This window comes from Mytilus californianus, unplaced genomic scaffold (genome assembly GCF_021869535.1).
Source record: "Mytilus californianus isolate M0D057914Y unplaced genomic scaffold, xbMytCali1.0.p SCAF_36, whole genome shotgun sequence".
NCBI classification, from domain to species: Eukaryota; Metazoa; Mollusca; class Bivalvia; order Mytilida; family Mytilidae; genus Mytilus; species Mytilus californianus.
In genome coordinates this window covers 1943545-1968434 of record NW_026262686.1, presented here as the reverse complement: position 1 = coordinate 1968434, position 24890 = coordinate 1943545, and the positions used below count along the sequence as shown (strand labels likewise).

At 31.8% G+C, this 24890-nt stretch overlaps 1 protein-coding gene and 1 long non-coding RNA gene across 4 annotated transcripts; one reads left to right on the top strand and one right to left on the bottom strand.

Moving 5' to 3' along the window:
• Positions 1 to 208: 208 nt before the first annotated feature.
• Positions 209 to 16240, bottom strand: LOC127736788 (tyrosine-protein kinase STK-like). Of its 3 annotated transcripts, XM_052247390.1 has the most exons (7): positions 16049 to 16240; positions 4747 to 4905; positions 4413 to 4559; positions 3132 to 3391; positions 1910 to 2042; positions 1014 to 1145; positions 209 to 787 (listed from the first exon to the last, which is right to left on the bottom strand). In XM_052247390.1, the coding sequence occupies exons 1-7, from the start codon at positions 16098 to 16100 to the stop codon at positions 567 to 569; spliced, it is 1104 nt and encodes a 367-aa protein (XP_052103350.1). In that variant the 5' UTR covers positions 16101 to 16240; the 3' UTR covers positions 209 to 566. The 3 variants fall into 3 exon arrangements, with proteins under 3 accessions (XP_052103350.1, XP_052103351.1, XP_052103352.1); XM_052247391.1 differs by lacking the exon at positions 4747 to 4905; XM_052247392.1 differs by lacking the exon at positions 4747 to 4905 and having other exon boundaries at positions 16067 to 16240.
• A 29-nt stretch (positions 16241 to 16269) lies between these two features.
• On the top strand, positions 16270 to 17742 carry LOC127736789 (uncharacterized). The gene is made up of 2 exons (XR_007999177.1): positions 16270 to 16639; positions 16744 to 17742. It is a non-coding gene; the product is annotated as an uncharacterized LOC127736789 (long non-coding RNA).
• Positions 17743 to 24890: the final 7148 nt, after the last annotated feature.

Sequence of the window (24890 nt, the reverse complement as noted above, 5' to 3'; positions counted from 1 at the left end):
TTTTATCAATGTGTTTACTCAACATGTAATTTTTTAGCAATGTGTTTCCTGAACATGTAGTTTTTAGTAATGTGATTCCCGTACATGAAATGTTATGTATAAAAACAGATATACTGACTTGAATCAAGGCAAAACAGTCACTGTTTATCCTTGTTTGACACACATGATTATCTCCCCTATTTTTTATAAAGAATTTCCCAATGATAAATACATTCAAAGTATTTATATATATTTTCATGATAAATATACAAAAGTTCTTCTTTTAGCTTTAATCTCTTAAAACAATATCTATGATTTTATGTACAAGATTTTTTACTTAAAAATTTAAAGATAAATGAATGATCAGATATTTAACCATTATGTTGAGAATTGAACACAAAAATAATAGACACCTTTTGAGTTACTATATGTAACTGATAGTTGGTAACAGGTTTTCCACACAAAGGATGGATTTTTGTCTTAGGTACTTTGCACTCTTGTTTATACAATGAACACTGTTATAAAGTATTGGAAGACCGTTTTTCGATATGTTCCTGAATAGAGGAATCATCATGGCAGATATGTCATTAATCACAGGTAGCTTCTCTGTACGACTCTTCGACCGTAGCAAAGTAATTATCAAAGTAACCATGAAGGAAAGCAAACGTTGGTCTGGTCTCAGCCAACTTCTTCCAACACTGTAGCATGATGTCATAGTAAGGATCAGGACATGGTATTGGTCCTTCGGTTGGTTTAGACATTCGTAATCCGGAGTCGACTTCACTCATCAAGTCATCTCCTTTTATTCCTGTAATCACAAGAAAGACATTTTGACTTTCTGGGCTACAAATCATTAATTTCCTAAATAAAAAGCATGTATGTCGTTGTAACTAATCTGCCTTTCGGGTAATTTAATAAGCTAACAAAGAACGTGTTGTTTTTGACCTACTAACTAGAGTCTCCTCATCACCGAAAACTTATTATTGACAATGCTCATGCTTTTTATATAAAACAAAATTTTATTTTTGACTTACCTGGATAGGGACAACGACCAAATGTGATTAATTCATATAACAACACACCATACGACCACACATCAGATTTTATACTGAACGTTCTATCAAAAGCTGCTTCAGGTGCCGTCCATTTTATAGGGAACTTAATATCTATCAATATAACATATAAATGTTAAATTCCTAAAATGACAAAAAAGTACCATACACAACTTTTATTTACTGAAGTAATAAATATTTATGTATTTTGTTCAGCGCAAAACATTGTCCAACTATCTTAACACGCTGTTTAAAATTTTAACCTGTGCATTTACTATTTTATTATGGTAGATTTAGTGTTACTTAAACATTTGAGACATTACATACAATAACACCTATCAAAGATGTAATTTACAAATTTTGAAGGTTTATGCATCCCTTAAAGTAAACACAAATCCTAACTTAAAAAGTTGTAAAAGGTTCTCATAATCCTTTGTCTCACCTGGGTTTAGTGCGTTTAAGTGTAAAAATGTTGAATGCCTAAAACTAACTAATTTAATTTAACCAGTGATTTTGTTTGAATGAAAAAAAATACATTCAGCTATAATTCATGTCAGCCAAATACGGAAAAATGTGAAAAAACAGAGATCAAGTTTTTCAGAGTGGTTACTTGATTTCTTATTCAGTGAAAATAATAATAATAAATTAAATACTGCGTTTAAGTGTAAAAATGTTGAATGACTAAAACTAACTAACTTAATATAACCAGTGATTTTATTTGAATGAAAAAATTAAATTCAGCTATAATTCATGTCAGCCAACTACGGAAAAATGTTAAAAAACAGAGATCAAGTTTTTCAGAGTGGTTACTTGATTTCTTATTCAGTGAAAATAATCTTTGAAATAAATCATACAAATATATATTTGTAAAATCTTACACTCATCAGTCTCATACACAATACCAAAGTGTCCCACCTTCACATCATTGCGTTCTCCTACAAATATACTGGATGCTCGTAGATCTCTGTGTACAATATTCTCGGTCTCTAGATAAGCCATACCATCTGCTATCTAAAAGATACAAACAAATGTTGATATTTATCTTGGTTTTTTAGCAGTCATTTGTTTATCATCTTGATTTATGAAGTTTAAAATTCAGTTTACTAACACTTCCTTTTAAAACATGTATGTAAGTTTTGCCTCATGACTGGTTATCAATTTATACATTCAAAAATTCACATCATGAAACTCTGACGTCTTGTATACTTTTGGCATTTAAATTTCTTAACTATGGTCTCCTCTTGTTGAGAGTTGTCTTATTGGCAATCATACCACATCTTTTTTTTTGTATTTAGCTATGTTCAAAGAAAATACTCAATAAATCTCTGATATGGCTATTACAAAATGATGGAGCCTTTAGTTTGACTTACTAAAAACGTGTACACTTATACATATTCAGACAATGAAATACATAACTGCAGCAGAAATTAAGATATCTCAACAGTAAAGAACAATTACAATAAATGCGTCAATGCAAAAAAAAAATGATAAAATAGACATCAGGAGACGAGGTATGAATTTTCAGTGAGACAAGTATCCACTGGATTCAGAGAAGACAGTAATCAACTTTATGCCATCTTATTGTCTTCATAGAAGAATATATTTTTTTTATAAATAGTTTAATCCTAAGAATTCCATCTAATATCAGTCAGGGGCATTACTTCAACAAATGATGTTCACACTTACCTATACAAGTTATAATAAAAATAACTATTTTTGATATTACCTATAAGTTTTTTTTTCAAATTTCATAAGGGACCATTCATACAGATTTTACAAGTTTACATTTTTTCAGGGATTTGTTTATTTTTGCCTTGAACTATAAATGAATCTTCCTGCAAAACATTAATTGCCTTCCAGATGCACTTAAATTTAATATAAAATAATTGACTTCTCAGTCAAAGATTGTTTGTTTTTGGGACTATTAACATGTCATTTTCATTAGACTTCTTGCTAATAGACATATTAAATAGACTAAAACTTTTCAATTGATTTCAAGAAATCAAGTTATTAATTTTATTACAGTATTTCCTGAAAGTTCAGTTGAATTTTCTTACCAGTAATATAACTATGACAGAAAATTTAATTGATTTTTCTCACCTGTGCAGCCATGTCAATTATGACAGGAAGTTTAATTGATTTTTCTCTATTTATGCGTAAATAATCTAACAACGAGCCATTAACCATCAGTTCTGTTATAATCCATATAGGTTCTGTTGTAGAACATACAGCCAATAATTGTACAAATTTACGATGTCTATGTTCATGCATAAGTTTGGCTTTTAAATAAAAGTCTTCTACAGTAATAACACCCCGTTTTAATATCTTTACAGCTACATCAACTGTATTTTTCCATTTGCCTGAGCAAAATATATAGAATTTAGTTTGGTTGATAGAAAGTATTTAGAACTGTAGATTTACAAAAATCTAAAACATTAAGTCTTTATACAAATTGCACATTTTTCAATTTTGAGTGTTTTCATATAGTTAGGCGCTCACTAAGACAACAAAATTTATCATGTGTGTGTAGATTGTCAATAAAGGTTTCGACAGAACAGCTCATGTAAAACTGGTTCCAACCCACCTCACTCTTTGTGTGTACCAAGCTCCTAGGACCATGTGTTGTTCGTTGTTGTGTTGTTTTTGTCTATATTTACTACTATCTTTTTAAATATTATAATTTGCCTCATATCTTGACTTACATCTAGAAATTGACAATGAGGGTCGGTTGAAAACAAAACTTTACGACAAAAGAGATAATTTCAGCTTCCCAATTGTGAACTTTCCATTTCTATGTTGCAACATTCCAGCAGCGCCTGCATACGGAGTATATATCTCCCAATTGATACAATATTCCCGGGCTTGTATTTCCTATCATGATTTCCTTGATAGAGGATTGCTGCTTACAAGGAAGCTATTAAACCAAGAGTTCCAAATGGTGAAGTTGAAGTCATCTCTTCGTAAATTTTACGGACGCCATCACGAGTTGGTTGACCGTTATGGAATAACCGTTTCACAGATGATATCGGATATGTTCCTTATGTCGTAACTACAATACCCTTCCCTTTTCACGAATGTGACCTACCGAATTAGTCTACTTACCGGATTTGTAATAACATAAGCAACACAACGGGTGCCACATGTGGAGCAGGATCTGCTTACCCTTCCGGAGCACCTGAGATCAACCCCAGTTTTTGGTGGGGTTCGTGCTGCTTAGTCTTTAGTTTTCTATGTTGTGTAATTCTGTACTATTGTTTGTCTGTTTGTCTTTTTATTTTTGGCCATAGCGTTGTCAGTTTGTTTTCGATCTGTGAGTTTGACTGTCCCTCTGGTATCTTTCGTCCCTCTTTAATATGGTTACCAATGGTTAGTTTGATATACCTGCATGGACATCACCAAAAGAACCACTTCCTATTTTTTTCATTAATTGGACCGATTCTCTGGCCACTTCTAATTCTCTGAACTGGACTAGTGATGGCAGTTTAGGACATGGACCAGTGAGCTGACAACATAACCCATCTCCTACACCTGAAATAAAGATACATAAATATATCATTAGAACCTAAACATCTAATATAATACCTTTATTTGGATTCATTTGATATTGCCGGATTGCCACTGATTCAAATGTCCTTTTTGAAAACTATTTAAAGATCATTTCCTGAAACACCTGCATTTATTCGAGATGTTGCACTGGTCCTAGTTTTATTATTACCTTGGTAATGTTGAATTAGTTTTAAAAGTACAGGAAATGCCCTCCTAGGACTGATATAATAGCCACCATTGTTCAGTTTTACAATTCTGTAATGTTTGAAGCAGGCATCATTCATTTTTGTATTATGGTTTCGTATAAATAATTCATAAGACTGTTTATCTGAAAATATGAATTTACAGATATTAATAACACAAAAATATCAAAACTTTGGCTATAAAGATTTTCTGACTTGATCATATACATGAGATATATAGTGTATTTTTTTATCAAAACCCTGTCAATAAACTAAACATAAGAATCAATGATATATGTTAATTTGTAGATGAATAAACCGTGTTTAAAATATTTCATGATATATAAATCCTTAATTAACATATACAAAAGTATAAAGTCCATTCCCACGAAAAAAAAAATACTTGTATATCTCACTTAGTATCTACAATTAAGTATATTACTGACTGATGTTTTTTCTGTAGAATTTGAGATGGCATTGGGCTTTTGCATTTTGATAGGACCTAAAAAAAAATGCAGAAACACCATTTCAAATGTCATTAAAAAAATGAGCAGGGAGTCCAAAATGTAATAAAATCTATTTCTAAACATCTAGCAGAAAAAATCCACAGCTGATCCTATGATCAGGTAAAAAGTAGGCTAACCATACTGACATCTATAAAAGATCTAAAACTATACTAATACTGATTTAGATAAATTTTCGCAGTGTTATCCAACGGTCCGAAATATCGTGAGCCTAAATCCATCAATTCGAAACACAACTTCAAAATACTGATTCAGTCGAGGATTATACCAGGCAATGGGTAAAACGCAAGAAAGAAGACGTAGATTATCTTTCCGAATGGATAAAGGCTGTAAGGTCGTTGATACAAATCAGAATTAAGAAACTGAATGGGTCTTTCAATACCCATGCTACGTCAATCTTTAAAGACCCAAATGTTGCAAAACACTTGTCCTACCTCTATGACAAATATGTTGTTGTCCCCGCAGATAAAGCCCGAAACAACATCGTTTTTATGTGTAGATCACATTAAATAAACTGCTTGATAAATGAATTACGTATTGACAATTTACTTGGAAACCCAACATATACCCCCACGACACTTACTAACGAGGAAATCCTGGATAATCATAGGTCTGTTCTATGTTCCTTTGGTATTTTAACCAAAGATGAAGAACTGGTATTGGATACATATACTACATAAGTGTCCTTACAAACAACAGTATATTGCTGGGTCTTCCAAGTGATCCACGAAACCTCTTTCTAAACTATTAACATCAATTTTATCAGAAATCAAAGCCGGGCTTCAAAGTTATTGTTAAAATGCCTATTCTAGAGGTGGCGAGAATCAGATATGGATACTAAAAAATTCCAAAGATCTTTTAGAGTACATACAATCTAAGACTCTTTCATCTTGCAACAGTATTAAAACATTTTACTTTTCTACACTTTACACAAGTATGCCCCATTCCAAACTAAAAGACAAATTGAACGAGTTGGTATTGCTTCATTTCATAAAAAAGAATGGCCAACGTAGATACAAGTATCTTGTCTTATGGAGGGATAAATCCTACTTTGTAATTAGTAATTCTGATTCAAACAAAAATTTCTCTGAAACTGACATTACTAAGATACTTGATTTTTTATTGAGAACATATTTGTTACGTTTGGAGGACGTGTATTTCAACAAATTATCGGCATTCCCATCGGAACCAACTGTGCCCCTCTTATTACCGACTTGTTCCTTTATTCTTAAGAGGCTGACTTCATACAGGATCTTCTGAGGAAGAAAGAAAATATGTTAAAAGTATCCTTTAAGTTTACTTTCCGCTATATAGATGATGTTCTAAATAATTCAAAATTTGGTGACTATGTTGAACGCATCTATCCCATCGAACTAGAGATAAAGGATACAACAGACACTTTTAAGTCTGCCTCATAACTTACATCTAGAAATTGACAATGAAGGTCGGTTGAAAACAAAACTTTGCGACAAAAGAGATGATTTCAGCTTCCCAATTGTGACCTTTCAATTTCTATGTAGCAACATTCCAGCAGCGCCTGCATACGGAGTATATATTTTCCAATTGATACGATATTTCCGGGCTTGCTTTGTTTTATTTTAGTTCATTTATATGTTTTGGAGTTAAGTGTGCCGTCTATTTTCACTGAACTAGTACACAATTTTATTTAGGGGCCAGCTGAGGACCACCTCTGGGTGCGGGATTTTCTGGCTGCGTTGAAGACCCATTGGTGGCTTTCGGCTGTTGTCTGCTCTTTGGTCGGGTTGTTGTCTCTTTGACATATTCCCCATTTCCATTCTCAATTATATTGTATTTCCTATCCTTTCCTTGATAGAGGGTTGCTGCTCACAAGGAATACAATTATTTCGCATGAATATCTGAAACAGTAAAACCAAATCATATCGTTTTTATTTCTTCATTATCATGTCAACGCGCAAAGTTAAGTTTAAAAGTATCTATTCCCCAACCGACAATTGTGAATACGTATTTGGATGACCAGTCCTAATACTTAGGTAACGGTACGAGTTTATTATTATTAGCAATCTAAAAAGTCATCATATAATAAAATTTCGTACTTTAACTATTTCAACACATGTGATGACTCTAAAGCAAACAACTGTCATATATAAACTTGAATTTTACTTCATTTATTGATCATCGTGTGTTCTTTAATTATCTTTATCAGTGAATTTATAAACATAGCCCATGCAACCGGCACTTAATAACCTTCATTCTTCAATTATTTATGTTTCCAGGTTCATGTTTTTCGTATCAACTTTGAAGTGTATTGTCTTGACATTTTTTACAGGCAGACTTTCGAATTTTACAGTTCATTCGTCAATTTTCGTTTCAAAAATATGAAGAAAGTGATTTCCAATTCTACACATCAATAAAAGCACTGACTTTTCCAAGATTTTTATAATAGAAATCTTATAAATCTGTCACGTGCCCTGTACTGATGTTTTTAAATCTGAAGGTATTCTAAACGTATGAAACTAATTAGTAACCAGTGCTATGATAATTAGATGTCATTTTGACAAGGTAAAAATAAAAAGAGGGTGTATAATTGCCAATGAGACAACTTCCCACCAGAGACCAAATGACATATAAAGTAACAAATATAGACCATCGAACGGCCTTCAACAATAAACAAAACCCATACCACATAAATATAGTCAGCTTTAAAAGGCTCCGAAATGACAAACATAAAACAATTCAAACATGAAAATTAACGGCGGCTTGATTTAAATAAATAATGAATAAATACAGAAACACAAAGTAAATTCAGAAAAAGAATATTGCTGAATAATTTAATTTTGGATGTAACGCGTCTTCTGATTGGCTAACAGTGTTTTGTCTATCAGCTCATAGACATAATTTTGTCATATGATCGGAATGTCATCAACGTTTTTTTCATGTTTTACTCCGGTTTAAAATGAAATTGAGAATTAAATTAGAAGGATTGACTGTAATATTTTTCTGTCTATTCGAAATAACATAAAAAATGTGGTGCACACATTAAAATAACCCGCTACGCCGGATATTAAGTGTACCACACATTTTTTATGTTATTTCTTCATAGATAGGTTCTGCATTCAATTTGTATGTGAAAGTTAAATATTGGGACATAGATTCTTTCAATGGAATAGATTGAATATTCTTTTACTTTATATGAAAATATAACGAGATATGGTACGATTTCCAATGAGAGAACGGTCACCAGATTTAATATCAATCACCTTACGCGGCCTGCAACAATAAAGTTAAAAACCATACCGAATATAAGTAAGAACACACAAAATATAGATATATTTTATCCCAATACCGTATCTAATTCAGAAAAAAATCATGGAAGCCATAGATTTGTTGGAAATTTACACATGGCCTGGGACGTGATATTCGAATTTTATCCTGAGCATAAGCGAGGGATAAAATTAACGAATATCACGGCCCAGGCTATGCGTAAATTTACAACAAATCTCTGGCTTCCATGATTTTTTATGAAAAGGGGACATTTTCTATACAAACATTCTAAAACTGAGAGACAAGTTTTTTTCTTTAATAATATATAATCAATCTCTAATTAAATCATATGCATGTTAAACGTAAGTCGATTTATGTTTGGGTTTTTTTTGTGTGTGTGTGTGATAATATCCTGCAATGCGACAAAAATGGAGGGAGGTGGTTGTTATCTATCTGGATACAAATTCCATTATATTGACAACGATGTGTGAACAAATCAAACAGACATAATAGGTGAAAAAAAAGGGGTACAGCAGTCAACATTGTGTTATAATCGTAATCACTGTAAAAACAAACAAATATGTAACAAAGAAGCACAAACAAAACAGATAGACAAAGCACATTGGCAAAAATAAAAGACAAGAATACAAAAATTTACAATAGCACAATAACACAATGACGAGGTGTATAAGTGGAGAGCCACATCATATGTATCAAAGAAACACAAACAGGCATATAGACAAAGCACATTAGCAAAAATGAAAGACAAAAATATAAAAATTAAAAATAATATTCATAAAGACAAATAAAAGAATACTATAACACGTAAAACACGTTTTTAAGATGATAAACAACGTCAGTACCCAGAATCTATACTTCAAGACCATCGTGTATTATTTGTGAAGTTGAAACGGAATATTTATCAACAAGGTCCTGGTACCTTCAGATGAGTTTTTTAGAAATCTACCATTTTCTATATAAGGAAATGCCTGTACAAAGTCAGGAATATGACAGTTGTTTTCCATTCGTATGATGTGTTTGAGCTTTTGATTTTGCCATTTGATACGGGACTTTCCAATTCAAATTTTCTTTGGAGTTTGGTATATCTGTTAGTTTACTTTTACCAAGTTTCCGAACCACTATCAAAGAACTTATCATTAACTTTTGTAATAAAACATTTGAAAATTTTGCAATTAGCTTATTTGGAGGTTAAACAACTTTTTGGAAGTTTTCAAAACATTACATATTTTTGATGGTCCTTTGATTCGGTTTACAGTTTTGACTGTTCAACTCTTCAAACTACACTATTACACAATTCTATCAAACAAATGTTTTTCTTTTAATTAAATGGTCGTTTAGTAAATCTGACTCCATCTATATTTACTGCAACTTATATAAGATTCCATCAGTACACCATGAAATAGAAGGGATGGAACTAGAACTTACAGTTTAAAGGGTAAGGAGGGTCAAACGGATAATAACAAGGGCTAACGCAAGATGACACGAAGAAGGGGAAAAGGGAACTAACTGTTTTTGTAATTTGGAAAGAAACATTACACAGAAAAAAATAGTCCCAAACATAGTCTGCAGGACGAGTCTGAGATAACAGATCCAAGTAAAATTGGAAATGAACAAAAACAATTCTATAAAAAAATATATACTAATTCTAATCCATTGTTACTTGAAACTAACAGGGACACATTTCGTCTACATTTCACTCCTTTATTGCCAAACCTAATGAGGAAGAAGTGGGTCACAAGAATGTCTGTCTTCTAATATAAAATCACCTGGTATATATGAATTCTATTTTGAGTTTTATTGATGTTTGTAGACTATAATAAGATAGCTATAGCAAGTTTTGCAAATAGACTCAAAACGGTGCTGGCAAATATAATAAGTCAAATTGTCGAAGAGCTATATGACCAAAAAGAACCTGATAAATAGCCAAAATATATGGTCATTTTGTGTATGCTTGCCTTTTAGTTTTGCATATGTGCTTTGTCTTTATGCAATTTTGTTTTTTTTTCTTTGTAGGTAGAATTTGTTTACCATTATACACTACCAAGAATTATATTACCTGTTTATTGTACATTTCTACCTTCTTGTAAATCAGCACTGAAAGGCTACAGTGCTGATTTGTTTCGGTACTGTCACAGTACTTATTTCTACATTACTGTATCAGTTCCGTTTTCGACAGTACTGTAACAGTACTGACTTCTCCAGTACTGTAAATAAAGGCAACAGTAGTATACCGCTGTTCGAAAACTCATAAATCGATAGAGATAAAAACAAATCCGGGTTACAAACTAACACTGAGGGAAACGCATCAAATATAAGAGGAGAACAACGACACAACAAAAACACAACATTAAAATGTAACACACACAGAAACGAACTATAATATAACACTGGCCATTTTCCTGACTTGCTACAGGACATTTTAAGAAAAAAATGGTGGGTTGAACCTGGTTTTGTGGCATGCCAAACCTCCCGCTTTTATGGCAACGTCAAACACAACACCAAAACGACAACATCACATGACAGGACCACAATACAAATAAATGGGAGAACATATAGGACAAAGAAACACACGAATAATAGCTAACAAAAGGTACTAGGCTTAAAATTCAATACGCCAGACGTGCGTCTCGTCCACACAAGACCAACCAGTGACGCTCAGATGAAAAAAGTTTGAAAGCCAAAACAAGTACAAAGCTGAAGAGCACCGAGGACCAAAACTTCCAAAAAGTTGCGCCTAACACGGCCAGGGTTTTCTGCCTGGGACAAGAACATCCTTATTATTTAGAATGATTTATAATTTTGCAAACAGTAAATTTTATAAAATGACTATATAATAGATATACATGATAAAACCAAAGTGGGGACTAACTACAGAATAAAAACGGATACATTACATAAAACAACTTAATCCAACACTTAAAAAAATACACAGCCGAGTTAGCCAAAGCCTGAACGCACAAAGTGACGTCACATTTGAAATTCTAAAAAAAAAATACAAAGTGACATCACATTTGAATTTGTTAAAATATTTCCCAAAAATAAAATAGGATTAGGATTGATTAAAGATTAGATTTGTAATACTGACATTACATTTATTAATAACAATGAAAATTACAATACTTATTAATATCAAATGGTAGTAATTAGATAATTAATTGTATTATCTAGCTATGTCGGTGTTTCTTCTGAATCAAATTGTAAACCAAATATATCGTATAAATTTCGTTGAACCAAACTAAAATCTAATAAATGACATTTGACAAAATCCGACGTGAACAACAAATATAACATCAAAATTAAATACATGAATTTGGGATAGAAAGGTATCGTGACACGTCTTATAGCAATGCGGTTTCACACTCAGCAAAACAGTCACAATCGGGAATAAGTCACGTTCGGTAATTAAAAGATCAGACGAAGTAATGACAAACCGCAATCTAACACGTGGTAAAAATGTCCTTAGTTAGTTTGGACAAAGACACATCGTATGGATCAACCAATTGGTGATGGTGTCCGTAAAATTTACGGAGTGTCATTTTTAATCTGTCCTCCTCATAACTTTGTTGGAGCAGTTTCTGCTAAGGAGCACACTCCTGTATATGAAGTCCGTATAGTGTGAACAAGCACGAGAATAACGTATCAATTGAGATATGTAAACACCATACGAAGGGGCAGAGGGTATGTTACTGCTGAGAAATGGGAAATTGATAATTGGGAAGTTGAAATCGTCCCGTTTATCATAGATTTTCTGTAACAGTGATCATTTCATTACTGAAATAATCATAATATTGGTGGCCTTCGGCTGTTATCTGCTCTTTGGTCGGGTTGTTGTCTCTTTGACATATTCTACATTTCCATTCTCAATTTTATTGTTTGTCTGTTTGTCTTTTTCTTTTTTTAGCAATGGCGTTGTCAGTTTATTTGCAAAAACGAAAGTCAGTATCTAGAAAAGAGGAACGAAAGAGACCAGAGGGACAGTCAAACTCATAGATTGAAAACGAACTGACAACGCCATGGCCAAAAATAAAAAGACAAACAGACAAATAATAGTACAGATGACACAACATAGAAAACTAAAGACATAGCAACACGAACCCAACCAAAAACTGGGGGTGATCTCAGGTGCTCCGGAAGGGTAAGCAGATCCTGCTCCACAAGTGACACCCGTCGTGTTACTTATGTTATTACAAATCCGGTAAATAGTCTAATTCGGTAGGTCACATTCGTGAAAAGGGAAGGGTATTGTAGTTACGACATAAGGAACATATCCGATATCATCTGTGAAACGGTAATTCCATAACGGTCAACCAACCCGAACCTATACTCAAGACCATCGTGTATTATTTGTAAAGTTGATACGGAATATTTATCAACAAGATCTTGATATCTTCCGATGAACTTTTTTAGAAAAAGGACGAGACGTTCTTTGACATACTCCTTGGTCATCAACTTCCTACTCTTACACTCACTAGTGACGTTTTACAAAGTCTGAGTATACGTAGAAGCTGGAAGCTCTTAAATACCGAGTGAGTTGGGAAATGTATATCCCATATGCTGGTGAAGTTAGTATATTGTTACTAAGGTGAGGGAAATTGATAATTTCAAAATTAAAATCGTCTCGCTTGTCATGTATTCAGGTACTGAGATGACCACTTATGTCAAATAAGTAAAGTTATAGAATGAGGCAGAGGAAGCCGTGTCTGTTGTTTCATTAGTTTCTAGTTCTAGAGGATATAGTAATGGAAACCAATCAGCAAAGTTTGGATTGTTAATTGAAATTAAGAACATCATCAATATATCTGAATGTGAAATTAAATGATCTGGATTCTTTTATCTTCTTGTTTTTGACAAGTGTCTGAAGGAACACTTATACAATTGAAAGCTTTTGGGGTAACAGCAAACAGCACTTCAAGCAAATACGGCGAGTCAACCATAACTTACTTGGACCACACTTAGATGAGAGCATGTACAGATGAAATTACAAGAACACTGACATTGTTAGGTAATTCTTTTATGATTTTACTGCTAATTCCAGTGTAAACCATAACTTCAAAAGAATCCATTAAACGTGCAGTAACGTCAGAATATGTGTTCACATAATTTTTAAAGTATACTTAATGAAAATGTCAAGTTCTAGGTGTTGTATCATGAAGCGCTTACATGTAGTAAAATGAGTAAACTACACTTTTCTTTTTTCCCTTTAAGTTTTGGATCCCTAGAGTAAAAGAGTGCTTAAATGCCTTCTTTTATTTTAGGGATCCAACAATATATATAGGTAATTTTGATGGAACCCTTAAATTAGAGGTGTGCAATAATATTTTTTTATGTTAAGGGGTCCCATAACCTATATACAAGCCAATACTGTATGAACATCAATACAGCAGTAAAAATAAAACAACAGTACAATGCATTTTAAATACACTATATATTATTGGACCCTTCATTTTTACCAGTAATGTTGGGACTTCTAAAGTAAAAAAGGCCAATATTTCCTGGAGTATTTTTGGCTATTTTACTTTTTACCGATGTTTAAATCTATCAAAAAGTAAAATCACAAAAATAATGAACTCCGAGGAAAATTCAAAACGGAAAGTCCCTGATCAAATGGCAAAATCAAAAGCTCAAACACATCAAACTCAGTCATATTCCGTAAGAGGTCACGTTTGGAGAGATAACTCAAGGAAACAAACAAAAACTGAGGGAATCGAATTTATCCGTAAAGACGTGGGTGTGTAGGCATGATAACGAAAAAGACCAGTTTCAAATGTAATTTGAATTTAAAGTTTACAGTGATGTATGCAATGCAATCACTTACTTGAATGTGTGTTATTGAGTGACATGACTTATAGTTTAGTGAAATACAAGAGCTTGACATCACTCTAATTTCTTTGTAAGAATTTTGTTTATAACAAATACAAAAGCATTTCGGTCAGTAAAGGTTTAAAATTAAAATTCTTTGAAATACCGACTGTTGTTGGAAAAGATCAAATGTAGTTTTTTTTCAATCTGCCAAATTGTTAAACAGAAAAATACTTACCGAACACGTATAGGGGTTTTTCTAAGTAAAATTGCACAAAATGTTCTCTTGACCTTGATTGATCTATGAAACGGTGACATTAACATGGTAGTGACATAAGAATACGAATATTGTTTTCAAGAAATTTGCTCTTCAAAGAACCTTAGAAAACCTATAGAATTAAGGAATGTATGTCTTTCATGAATACCTCTTATTAACAATCTGTCCGGGCCTTTTGGTTATACAAATGTCGTGGCAAAATAGTTCGGCCCTATTCGGTAATATCAGCTCTTCAACGTTTCTATAAAGTTTTAGAATTTTCAAATGTTTTGCATTCGCACATCATTGAAACACGTAAATTGTAGAAATGAAAAGGTGGTGCAGTAAAAGAGGGAATGTTAATGTTACAAGTATTTTGTGAGAAAAAAAAACTAATCCGAGTTTGAAACGTCTTCAAATAATTGATTATTCATATTTGAAACAAATTATTTAACATTTTATGTTATAAGGTAACATGTAGTTTGATATTTTTTACTTTGAAACGGTAATCTCTTATTGAAGAAACAGCATGGAATATTATTTTACCGGTCCACGATTTGAAAGAAACTAAATGATGTTGCAAAAGTGTTAATTCAGTCTTGCAAGTATACAAGTCAAGTAATCTCGAAAACTTGGGGCATATTCCCTAATTTTCTAACTCTCAAAACGGATAGTTGTGAGAAATTCGATCATTAAAAGTTTGTAAGATAAATGACAGACCTTACTGATAGTTGAATTTTATATCGATCAATTGAATAACCAATGCAACAGAAGTTAATCGGCTTTTAAAGAAATAATATTCCTAATAACTTAAGAAGGCATTTATCAAAAGGGTTACAGAACACTTAATAATGCAATATCAAGGGATTGTCATGACTACTGAAAGAAGCTGATTAAACTGTATTTGGTTGACATCATACAATACAAAAGCAACAAGAAATGAATCTGAATTCATATATTGTTTTAAATATTAAGAATTTTCCGAGAAAATCGAGCCAAAAGTTGATGATATATTTCAAACACTTTATTTAATACTGAAAACGTAATTGGTTGTTTGTGTTCCTTTTTTAGATATGCCATGTAAGGGGAAAATCTACCTTATCAAAATACCAGTTTTGACGTGATAAAAGATATGTATTTCTACCTAGTGTATTGACAAGGATTCAAATTTAAACGGAAAAACTGGTACACAAGGGAGAGTTCCTCCCAGCTATAAAACCAGGTTTACATTAGTAAATGGCTGTACCAAGTCAGGAATATGATAATTGTTTTCGGTTCGTTTGATGATTATGATATTTTAATTTTGCCATTCGATAAACGACTTTCTATTTTGGAGGCCTTCTTTTACTTTAGAGGTCCCGACATATTTGGATTTACTTCCGGGGTCACGGTCCATGAAAGTAGCTAGTTTTTTTTTGTTATGATATTAGACATTTACTTCTTTACCTGTTGTAAGTGTATTACATTTTACATCCTCATATCCTTTAATCTGATTCATGTCGTATAGATATTGAGTAAAACTTAAATAAATACACCACTTCTTCTAGTTCTTTTTTTATCTACGTCGTCATTTTCTTCACTACTGTGCATGCGCTGTGAAAAATCCCGGGAATATTTATAAACAAATTGTTCATGACGTCATTTGACAGTTATCGGGATTCCGTTGCTCAAAATGGATTTTTTTTTTTTTAAATTTGAAAATATATCCAGTTCGGCTAACTGTTTGACATGGATGAGAAGTAATGGGTTGCTGAAAAAGGACAAATATTGTGATGACTATAAAATATGGTTTTCCCAAGTAAGAGACAGTGAAAAGGTGGACCAGTGTATCTTCAGATATTTCAAATGCAGACAAAATTACATATCGACTGAACAGTTTCTACTTAAGTTCACACCTACATTTTACCCCTCAAGACAATATTGACAATTATGTGCTTTTTCGTGATGGTAGTATCCATGAAGACAAATGAAAATGTTACCTGGAATTATAAGTAAAACCATGATAGACCGGTTCAACTTATGCAGGAATATTTATAGGTAAGTAACACAAATAAAATAAAATAGTTATTTTGTAAAAATAAATCATTTTATATTATACATGTATCTTTAGTAAGTAAAATGACTCTATATTGTCCTTGCAGCTGGAAAATATTAGCAGATACCTAAACACTTATGGTAGTTATAGTTGAGATCGACCAAAGCAAGTTTGGAAGAAAGAGAAAGTATGCAAAGGGAAGTACACGCAATCAGGAAGGAACATGGGTGTTTTACATGATTGGAAGAAAGAGGCAAAAACTTTTTATATTTGCAGTAAGAGACAGAAAAAGAGAACAGACCCATATCAAATCCGGGGCAACTGTCCATTCCGACGAACTTCAACTTATTTCAATATAAAAGATGTTGGATACAATCACAAAACCGTAAACCATTCTGAAGAATTTGTGTCAGCAAAGGGAATACACACTTATACATGTTATACAATTGAAGGCTTTAGGGTTTTTTTTTTTGCTTTTCGAGCCAACGGTTGATGATGTATTTCAGACACTTTATTTAATACTGAACACCTGTTGATATGTAGAAATGTTTGTCATTTAAATAAGTAACAAAAACGTACATTGTATACACATGGCAGATTGCATACAAATACGATCGTGAAATCGATGTAAGGTAGTATTGTTTATTACCAATGCTATACAATATCAAATTACCAGTTTTGACGTGATAACAGATATATATATTTCAACCTAGTGTATTGACAAGGACATATGATTCAAATTTAAACGGAAAAATGGATCAGTTTTTATTGACAAACATGGTACACAATAGCAATGAACAAAACAAGTCTATGAATCTAAAGAATGTTTTGTTATTCATTTTTAACTGTTTATATAATTACTTAGTTTTAAATAAATCTGATGAAAGATAGATGATAAAATTTATCAAGTGTTTTATATTTTATTTTTTAATGTTTAGGTTTTATTAAAGTGATAAATTTCTAATGTCATAGAATAATCCTCCGAAGATACTAAGACCTTGTTGATAAATATTCCGTATCAACTTCACTAATAATACATGATGGTCTAGAAGTATACAATTTAGCTTACGTTGTTTATCATCTTAATAAAGTGTTCTTTTATTTGTCTTTGTATATTATTAACATTTACTGTTTAGTACGTTTTTGTTAATATCCCTTTGACGTGACTCTGTACGTGTGCATCCCACCAATAAGTTGTCGTTTTTTCAGGTCATTATTTGTAATCTTGTCTTTCATTTGTGCTTTTGTGCTTTGTAGTTGTGCATATTTTTCTTGAGAGAGACAACTCTCCATCCAATTCCAAATTTATAAAAGTAAACCATTATAGGTCAAAGTACGGTCTTCAAATACGTTCTTTTTTTTTACTTTTGTTTGTTTTTATACTGATTAAGATTAAAACACAATGTTAACTGCTGTATCCCTATTTTTGAACTTTTTACCTATCATGTCTGTTTGTTTTTTCGCACATTGTTGTCAATATAATGAAATTATATGCGACTGTCATACAAGTGAGAGATTTAGCTAGCTATAAAGCCAGCTTTAATCCGCCATTTTCCTAATAAGGAAATGCCTGTACCAAGTCAGGAATATGACAGGGTGTTTTATTCGTTTTATGTGCTCGAGCTTTTAATTTTGACAATTTATATGGAAATCTCCGATTTCAATTTTCCTTGGAAGTCGGTACTTTTGGGTTTTTTTTTTTACTTTTTTGTAAAGAGTAAGACCTGGATCACACGGATGAACAAGTTGATTAACCCTAGGAACAAACAGGCCACCACGATGCGCTAATGTTGCCTTTCACCATAGTATGGTCTTGCTTCTGACACTGCAACGCCAGTTGGTGACTGTGGTTGTTGATCATAAAAAAGCATATTTTATAGTATAACAATAACGTTATTAAACACACAAATATCATAAGCTCAGTTTTGTTCATTGTTGAAGACCGTACAATAGGTATTTGTCTCATTTGTTTATTTTTGACGTTTATGTTATGGTTTCGTTTGGATTATGTATTATGTCTTATCGTTTATAGTCTAAATAATTATAAAATAGCCTTTCAATACCACCATTGTTATGAAAATTATATGGACTGGTATTGTTAAAATAATTGTATAAAGTTTGTTTTGTAAGAGCGTCTCTGTTTGTGATGTCCTGTGGTGTCTGTTGTTGATGGAAGATGTTCGTTGTTGTTCCGCGGTTTGCATGTTGTGTCGACTATAATATTATTTGTGTGTGCGTTTCTCTGTGATGAGTGTTGTTGCGTTTGTTTGTGATGTATTTTTGTCACGTAGTGTTGTAATTTTAACGATATGTTTTAACATTGTAATATAGGCGAGAGGTTTGGCTAGCCATAAAACCAGGTTCAACCCACCATTTTGTCTTGAAATGTCCTTTACCAAGTCAGGAATTTAGCAGTTGTTATCAAATAGTTCGTTTTTATGTTTGTTGGCGTTCGTTTCTGTTGCACTTCAGTGTTCCTGTTGTTCCTTTGTTTTCCACTTATAGTTTATGTGATTCCCTTGGTTTAAGTTTGTAACCCGGATTTGTTTTCTCTCAATCAAATTGACTTTTGAACTACGGTATACTACTATTGCCTTTATTTTGCAATCATACCACATCATTTTATTTTGTATGTTGTGCTCTAAACAATGAATTAAATTATATAAATTACTTACCTTGACTGTGTATACAAAACCATTACTGGTAACCAGTTTCCGGAATCTTCTTTTACTACCTTGCTCCACTATATGGTATGTCACTGGCCTGTTTCCAACAAAGTTATTGGGAAGTGCTGGGTCTTCTATGTCACTACAAAAATGTATATATTAATAATTCTTTTTATATCAGATAATAGATATAAGAAGATGTGGTATGAGTGTCAATAAGACAACTCTCTATCCAAGTCACAATTTGTAAAAGTAAACCATTATAGGTCAAAGTACGGTCTTCAACATGGAGGCTTGGCTCACACCAAACAGCAAGCTATAAAGGGCCCCAAAAATGGCTAGTGTAAAACCATTTAAACAGGAAAACCAACGGTCTAATATATAAAAATAAAACGAAAAACGAGAAACACTTATGAACCACATCAACAAACGACAACCACTGAACATCAGGTTCTTGGCTAAGGACAGGTGCAAAGAGTTTATTTGAATATTTAAATTATCAGCTCTGAGTTATAGGATTTATCACGATAGCCATTCAAGTACATGTGTAGAAATATTTCGAACCTATTTTCAATTTACACCAATTAATAAGACTACAAAAAATAATTACCTTTCAACTATGTCTTCTACTTCTTCAATAGCCTCTGAAATATTGAAAGACTGAACTGGTAGTACATATAAGGCATATAAAGACCACATAAAGATACAGTACATTCAAAGTATACATGACGGCCTTGTCATATCAACGTTAAATTAAATAACATTAGTTTAATTAGATAATTAAACTATCACCTTGATTAATGTGATTGAAACAGTATATAATAAATGAACATTTGAGTCTACTTGTAGTCTCAATATAAATAAAGCATCAAAACACATTAAATTTCATAATTTTAACATATTTATGTAATTTAGTATTCTATATTTTACCACTTGTAATACAAAAAGATACGATACATTCAATGTATACATGAAAACCTTATAGCACTTGTTATTTTTAATAAGATAAGTTGAATTAGATAATTAAATTTTCACCTTGATAAATGTGATTGAATTCTATCATTAGTAAAAATATTAATAACATAATATGATTTTTTTTACACGGAGAACAGTTGATTTAAATACGATATATATACCTTCAAGAAATACAAGTCTAAATTGAAAACAACGTTCAAACCTATGATTGCATTGGATAAAATTTTTTATACGTGTGAATGCATAACAAATTTCTTGGTAGAAAGGTCTAAATACAGCACAAACAACATTTTCCAAAAGACCAACAAAGTGTAAAAGTATGTTTCAACAAAACACATTTGACTAGCAGGTCGAACAACGGATGTTCTTAAACCCTTCTGACTGCCATTAGCGATTGCCAAATAAACGGATCACCAGATGTAATAAAATGGATCTTAATCATTAATTCAATATTAAACAGAAAACAATGAACTTGCGGAAAAGATGGTATACCGGAAACAAAAGGAGCAAGAATTAGTACACCATATCCGGATTTCGACAATTAATGTCTCTTCAGTGATGTAAGGAATCGAAACGATATTAGGAGGACCATATAATTTACCTCAATTTAGGATAGACTCTTGAATTTTGAAGAGTCGAAATAGGATGAACGGATCATATAAACCCGAAGGCAAGTATAATATATTTATATAATTAGTAGTATTAAATTAATACCCAAAAGTCTTGAAAACTTGTGTGATGAAAACATAATCAACATAGTTAATATATCTATGAAAATATTTGTCGAAGGTCAACTTTTTTTTACCGGACACCTTTTACATTATTATAAAATTCATAATCCGTATATATCTTTATTGTTATTCCTCATAAATGTATTTTTTGTTTTTTCAATGTGAACGGTTCGACTTTAAATCAGGGGCCGGATCGACTTGGGACGGATCGACTTGGTACAGAACGACTTGGAACGGCTCGACTTGGAGCCGGATTGACATGAAAGCACACGTACATGCAATTACTTGGGAGAATGTAATGCATTACAATTACAAATTTGCATTACCCCTGTCTACCCCTGAGTATCTCGCAACTACATGTAAGGTCAATATATGAGACAAAGAGATGAGAGAAAGTAAACTGTTTTTTTTTTTTTTAACGTGACTAATATACTTTATTGCACAGTATTGCTGTTAACAATTTACTTAGTGTACAGCATTGCATTAAGTATCCCTGATATATTAGTTATTAGGTATCCAGGGAGAATATCTAATTAAAGTAAATTGATGTTATATTACAATATTTCAATATTTTAAATGATTTTATGTTTACCGGAGAATTTCACTTCCATCCGATAATGGTGTTTAATATTAGTTAAATGTGCATCGTGTATGCCATCATCATCTTTGATTTGGATAAATTAAATGGAATATCGACGGAATATAATACTAAGACAAGTTGTCTTTTTAAAAGGTAAGTTGACCATAATTTTCTTGATTTCTTTAATCATAAGCAAAATTTGCACTTATTTGAACATTGAGGTTTATTGTGTAGTTTTGACTAAAATATATAAACTACTTAGGTAAACATGATTGTACACAACATCAGAATATATAACACAAAGTTGTCAAAAATAAAATAAAATAATAAATGAAAGAAGAAGACAAAAAGTGTGTATTATACAATATTGGATAATATATTTTTTTTATTAAACATGTGTTAGTTATGTCAAGGTACATTATAGTCACCTGACATGCTCACGTCATGTGACTTCAGACTTGAGTCATGTGACGTCAGGGATATTTATTATTGCTTATGTAGTTTAGGGTTTTTATAATTAATTTGCTATTTTTTCTTTTAATTACATTATTGACTTCAACTATATATTTTATTTCTGCTTTGAATATTTTAAAGATATCTATTTTTGTTCTCTTTGAATCAGAGATATAATATGACTTGTAGATATCAAAAAATATTACAGTCAAAAGGAAGTTAATTTCATAGTAAGCTTCATCGTTTATGTTATATCCTACTTTAAGATTTTCCATATTAAGAATGCTTTCATTGAAACCTACGAATTTAAGAAGGTTTAATATTTTTGATATAAAATCACTGTTGTAACTGCAAGAAAAATAAAAATGTTCATAATCTTCTTTTATACTACAATGATTACATTTATTATCTGTGAGTATTTTCCATTTTACTAATAGATCATTGCATGGAAGAATAAAGTGAATTAATTTCCACCTAAACATTTTCAGTTTATTGTCAGGTAAGTAGTGAAAAATGAAGTAAAAACAATTTTCTAGTTTAAAGTATAGGTTTTTGGCAAACAATTTTTCCCACATTATAACTCCTATTGGTTTGTCTGGTTTGTTTTCATTTATAATAATGTTATAAATTTGTTTTGTACTCATTTTAAAATTGATTTCTTTGTTAAGCATAATTTTTAGACTATTAATAGTTTTATGAATATTAACTTTAGTTTTAATTGAATTATCTTGACTTATTGTGGTAAGCCAATGATTTGGTATTGCTTTTTTAATGCAAGATATCTGCCTGATCCAATCTTGTTTATTTTTTAGTTTAGAAAGTATATATGTTTCTGAAATTTGACCTCTATCATCTGTGATATCATTTATGAAAAAAAAATGGCTTTTTACCCACTCTTCAAAAAATAAACATTTTCCATTTAGTCTGATAAAATTATTTCCCCATATAAATTGTTTTCTTATTTGTAGAAAGTCATGTGGGTATGATGACCCACCTCCTTTAACACAAATCCAAGTTTTAATTAATTCTTGGTAAAATTCTGGTACACTTTTGAAAATTGTTTTATCTAGATCATTTATATTTTTTAGATTCATTTGAAAAATGATCAAGTTATTACCAAATTTATTTAAATAAAATCTTGGTATAACTGTCCAATTGTCCTTTTCTGTATTAAATAATTTTGTTATCCAGCCTATGTGTATGGATTTTATAAACATATCAATGTCTATCATTTTTAGTCCCCCTTTTTTGTACTCTGTTGTAAGAGTTGATCCTTTAATTTTATCTCTTTTACCATTCCATATAAAATTGTATATGAGGGTTTTAAATTTTTGTAACAAATCTTTTGGTATTACAGTTTTTGATGCTATGTATGTTAAGTTTGGTAGAATTAAAGATTTAGTTACTACTATTCTTCCTAATATACTTAGTTTTCTTTTCTTCCAATTTGCTATATTTTTTCACATTTCAGTATTTGTTTTTCAATATTAAGATTTTGACATTCTGATTTGTTGTGTCCAAAATAAATTCCCAAGCTTTTGATAGGTTTATTACTCCAATTAATATTTTCATATTTTTCTTTGCAGTGCTTTAATTTGCCAAGCCATATTCCTTCAGTTTTAGTTCTATTAAGTTTAAGACCAGAAAAGTTACCAAATGTTTCAATTAAATTTAATGCAACTGTAATGTCTTGTTTAGAATGTAGGAACAGAGTAGTATCGTCTGCTAGTTGACATATTTTTAGGGTATAAGTGCTGCTATCTAGCTTAATTTCTAATCCTTAAATATTTTTATTTTTATTCTAAAGGAACCGGAAATATTTTTTTTTCATTTAACCTACCAGTTCAACGCCCCCCTTTTTTAATCAGGGTCGGACATGGAGATGATGTTTACATACCACAAAACATTAATTGGGCATGGGTTTACCTCTATCATGAGGTATTTTCCCCTACCATTAACCCAGGTTTATAAAAAAGAAAAGAGGAAATGGGAGAAGGTTCCCCTTATCTTAATGGAACCAATCTTCTCTTTGAGAGAATTCATTTTATTTGCATTGAACAATACCTGTAACATTTTCTGATAAGGCATCCTTGTCCCGCCGTGTTGTCCCGCATTCTCTTCAATTTCAGGTGTAAATGTAAATATTCCCATCAGCTTATCACTCACAAAAATAGTGTAACCGTGTCCGTTTTATGAAGGTTGTAGGTTTCGGTGTCTTAGACACAGGCATTTGTTTTGTCAATTTGGGTTTACTTCTCAAACTTGTGCACGTGATTTTTCATACAAGGGTGGATAGTAAATCCACATTGACAGAAACAAGTGCCTGTGGTCTTAGAGAACATTTAGGACATCGTTTTATGTTTCATCCTTATCATAATGAGACAACCGGTTTTTGCAAATGTTTAGACCTTCGTCTCCACATTAAACAGCCAAAGATGAAAATAAAGTAAACTTATTGCCACTATGTCATAGTGTTTACCTCATGTAGACGATATTTTGCAATTTGCACGTCTTATATCTGCATTTTACCACGAATGTAAATGCAAATTCAGAGAAAAAGCTTTAATGAACTTCCAGTCAACATAAAAACAAATCGGATCCAGAAATTTCGTTTCCGGAAGTAAATTCGAAATAAATAAAATGTAAAAAAAAAAACGGCATAAAAACTTTTGTGTCGGCACGGTTTTCAATGGGTCGGTCGGGTGAGGGGAAACAAACATTATTTTTATTGTGGCCTACGGACTAATTTATGTGCAAAAAAATCAACGAAAAACCAATATGTAACACATCAACAAACAACATCCACTGCGTTACAGGCTCCTGATTTGCGACATGCACATACATAGAG

Coding starts and splice junctions, on each gene's coding strand:
- LOC127736788 (XM_052247390.1), bottom strand. CDS start 16,100: ATGAATCAGATTAAAGGATATGAGGATGTAAAATGTAATACACTTACA. Junction 4,906..16,048: donor ATGTAATACACTTACAACAG/GTAAAGAAGTAA, acceptor TCATATTTTCAG/ATAAACAGTCTTATGAATTA. Junction 2,043..3,131: donor TAATTGACATGGCTGCACAG/GTGAGAAAAATC, acceptor TGTATCTTTTAG/ATAGCAGATGGTATGGCTTA.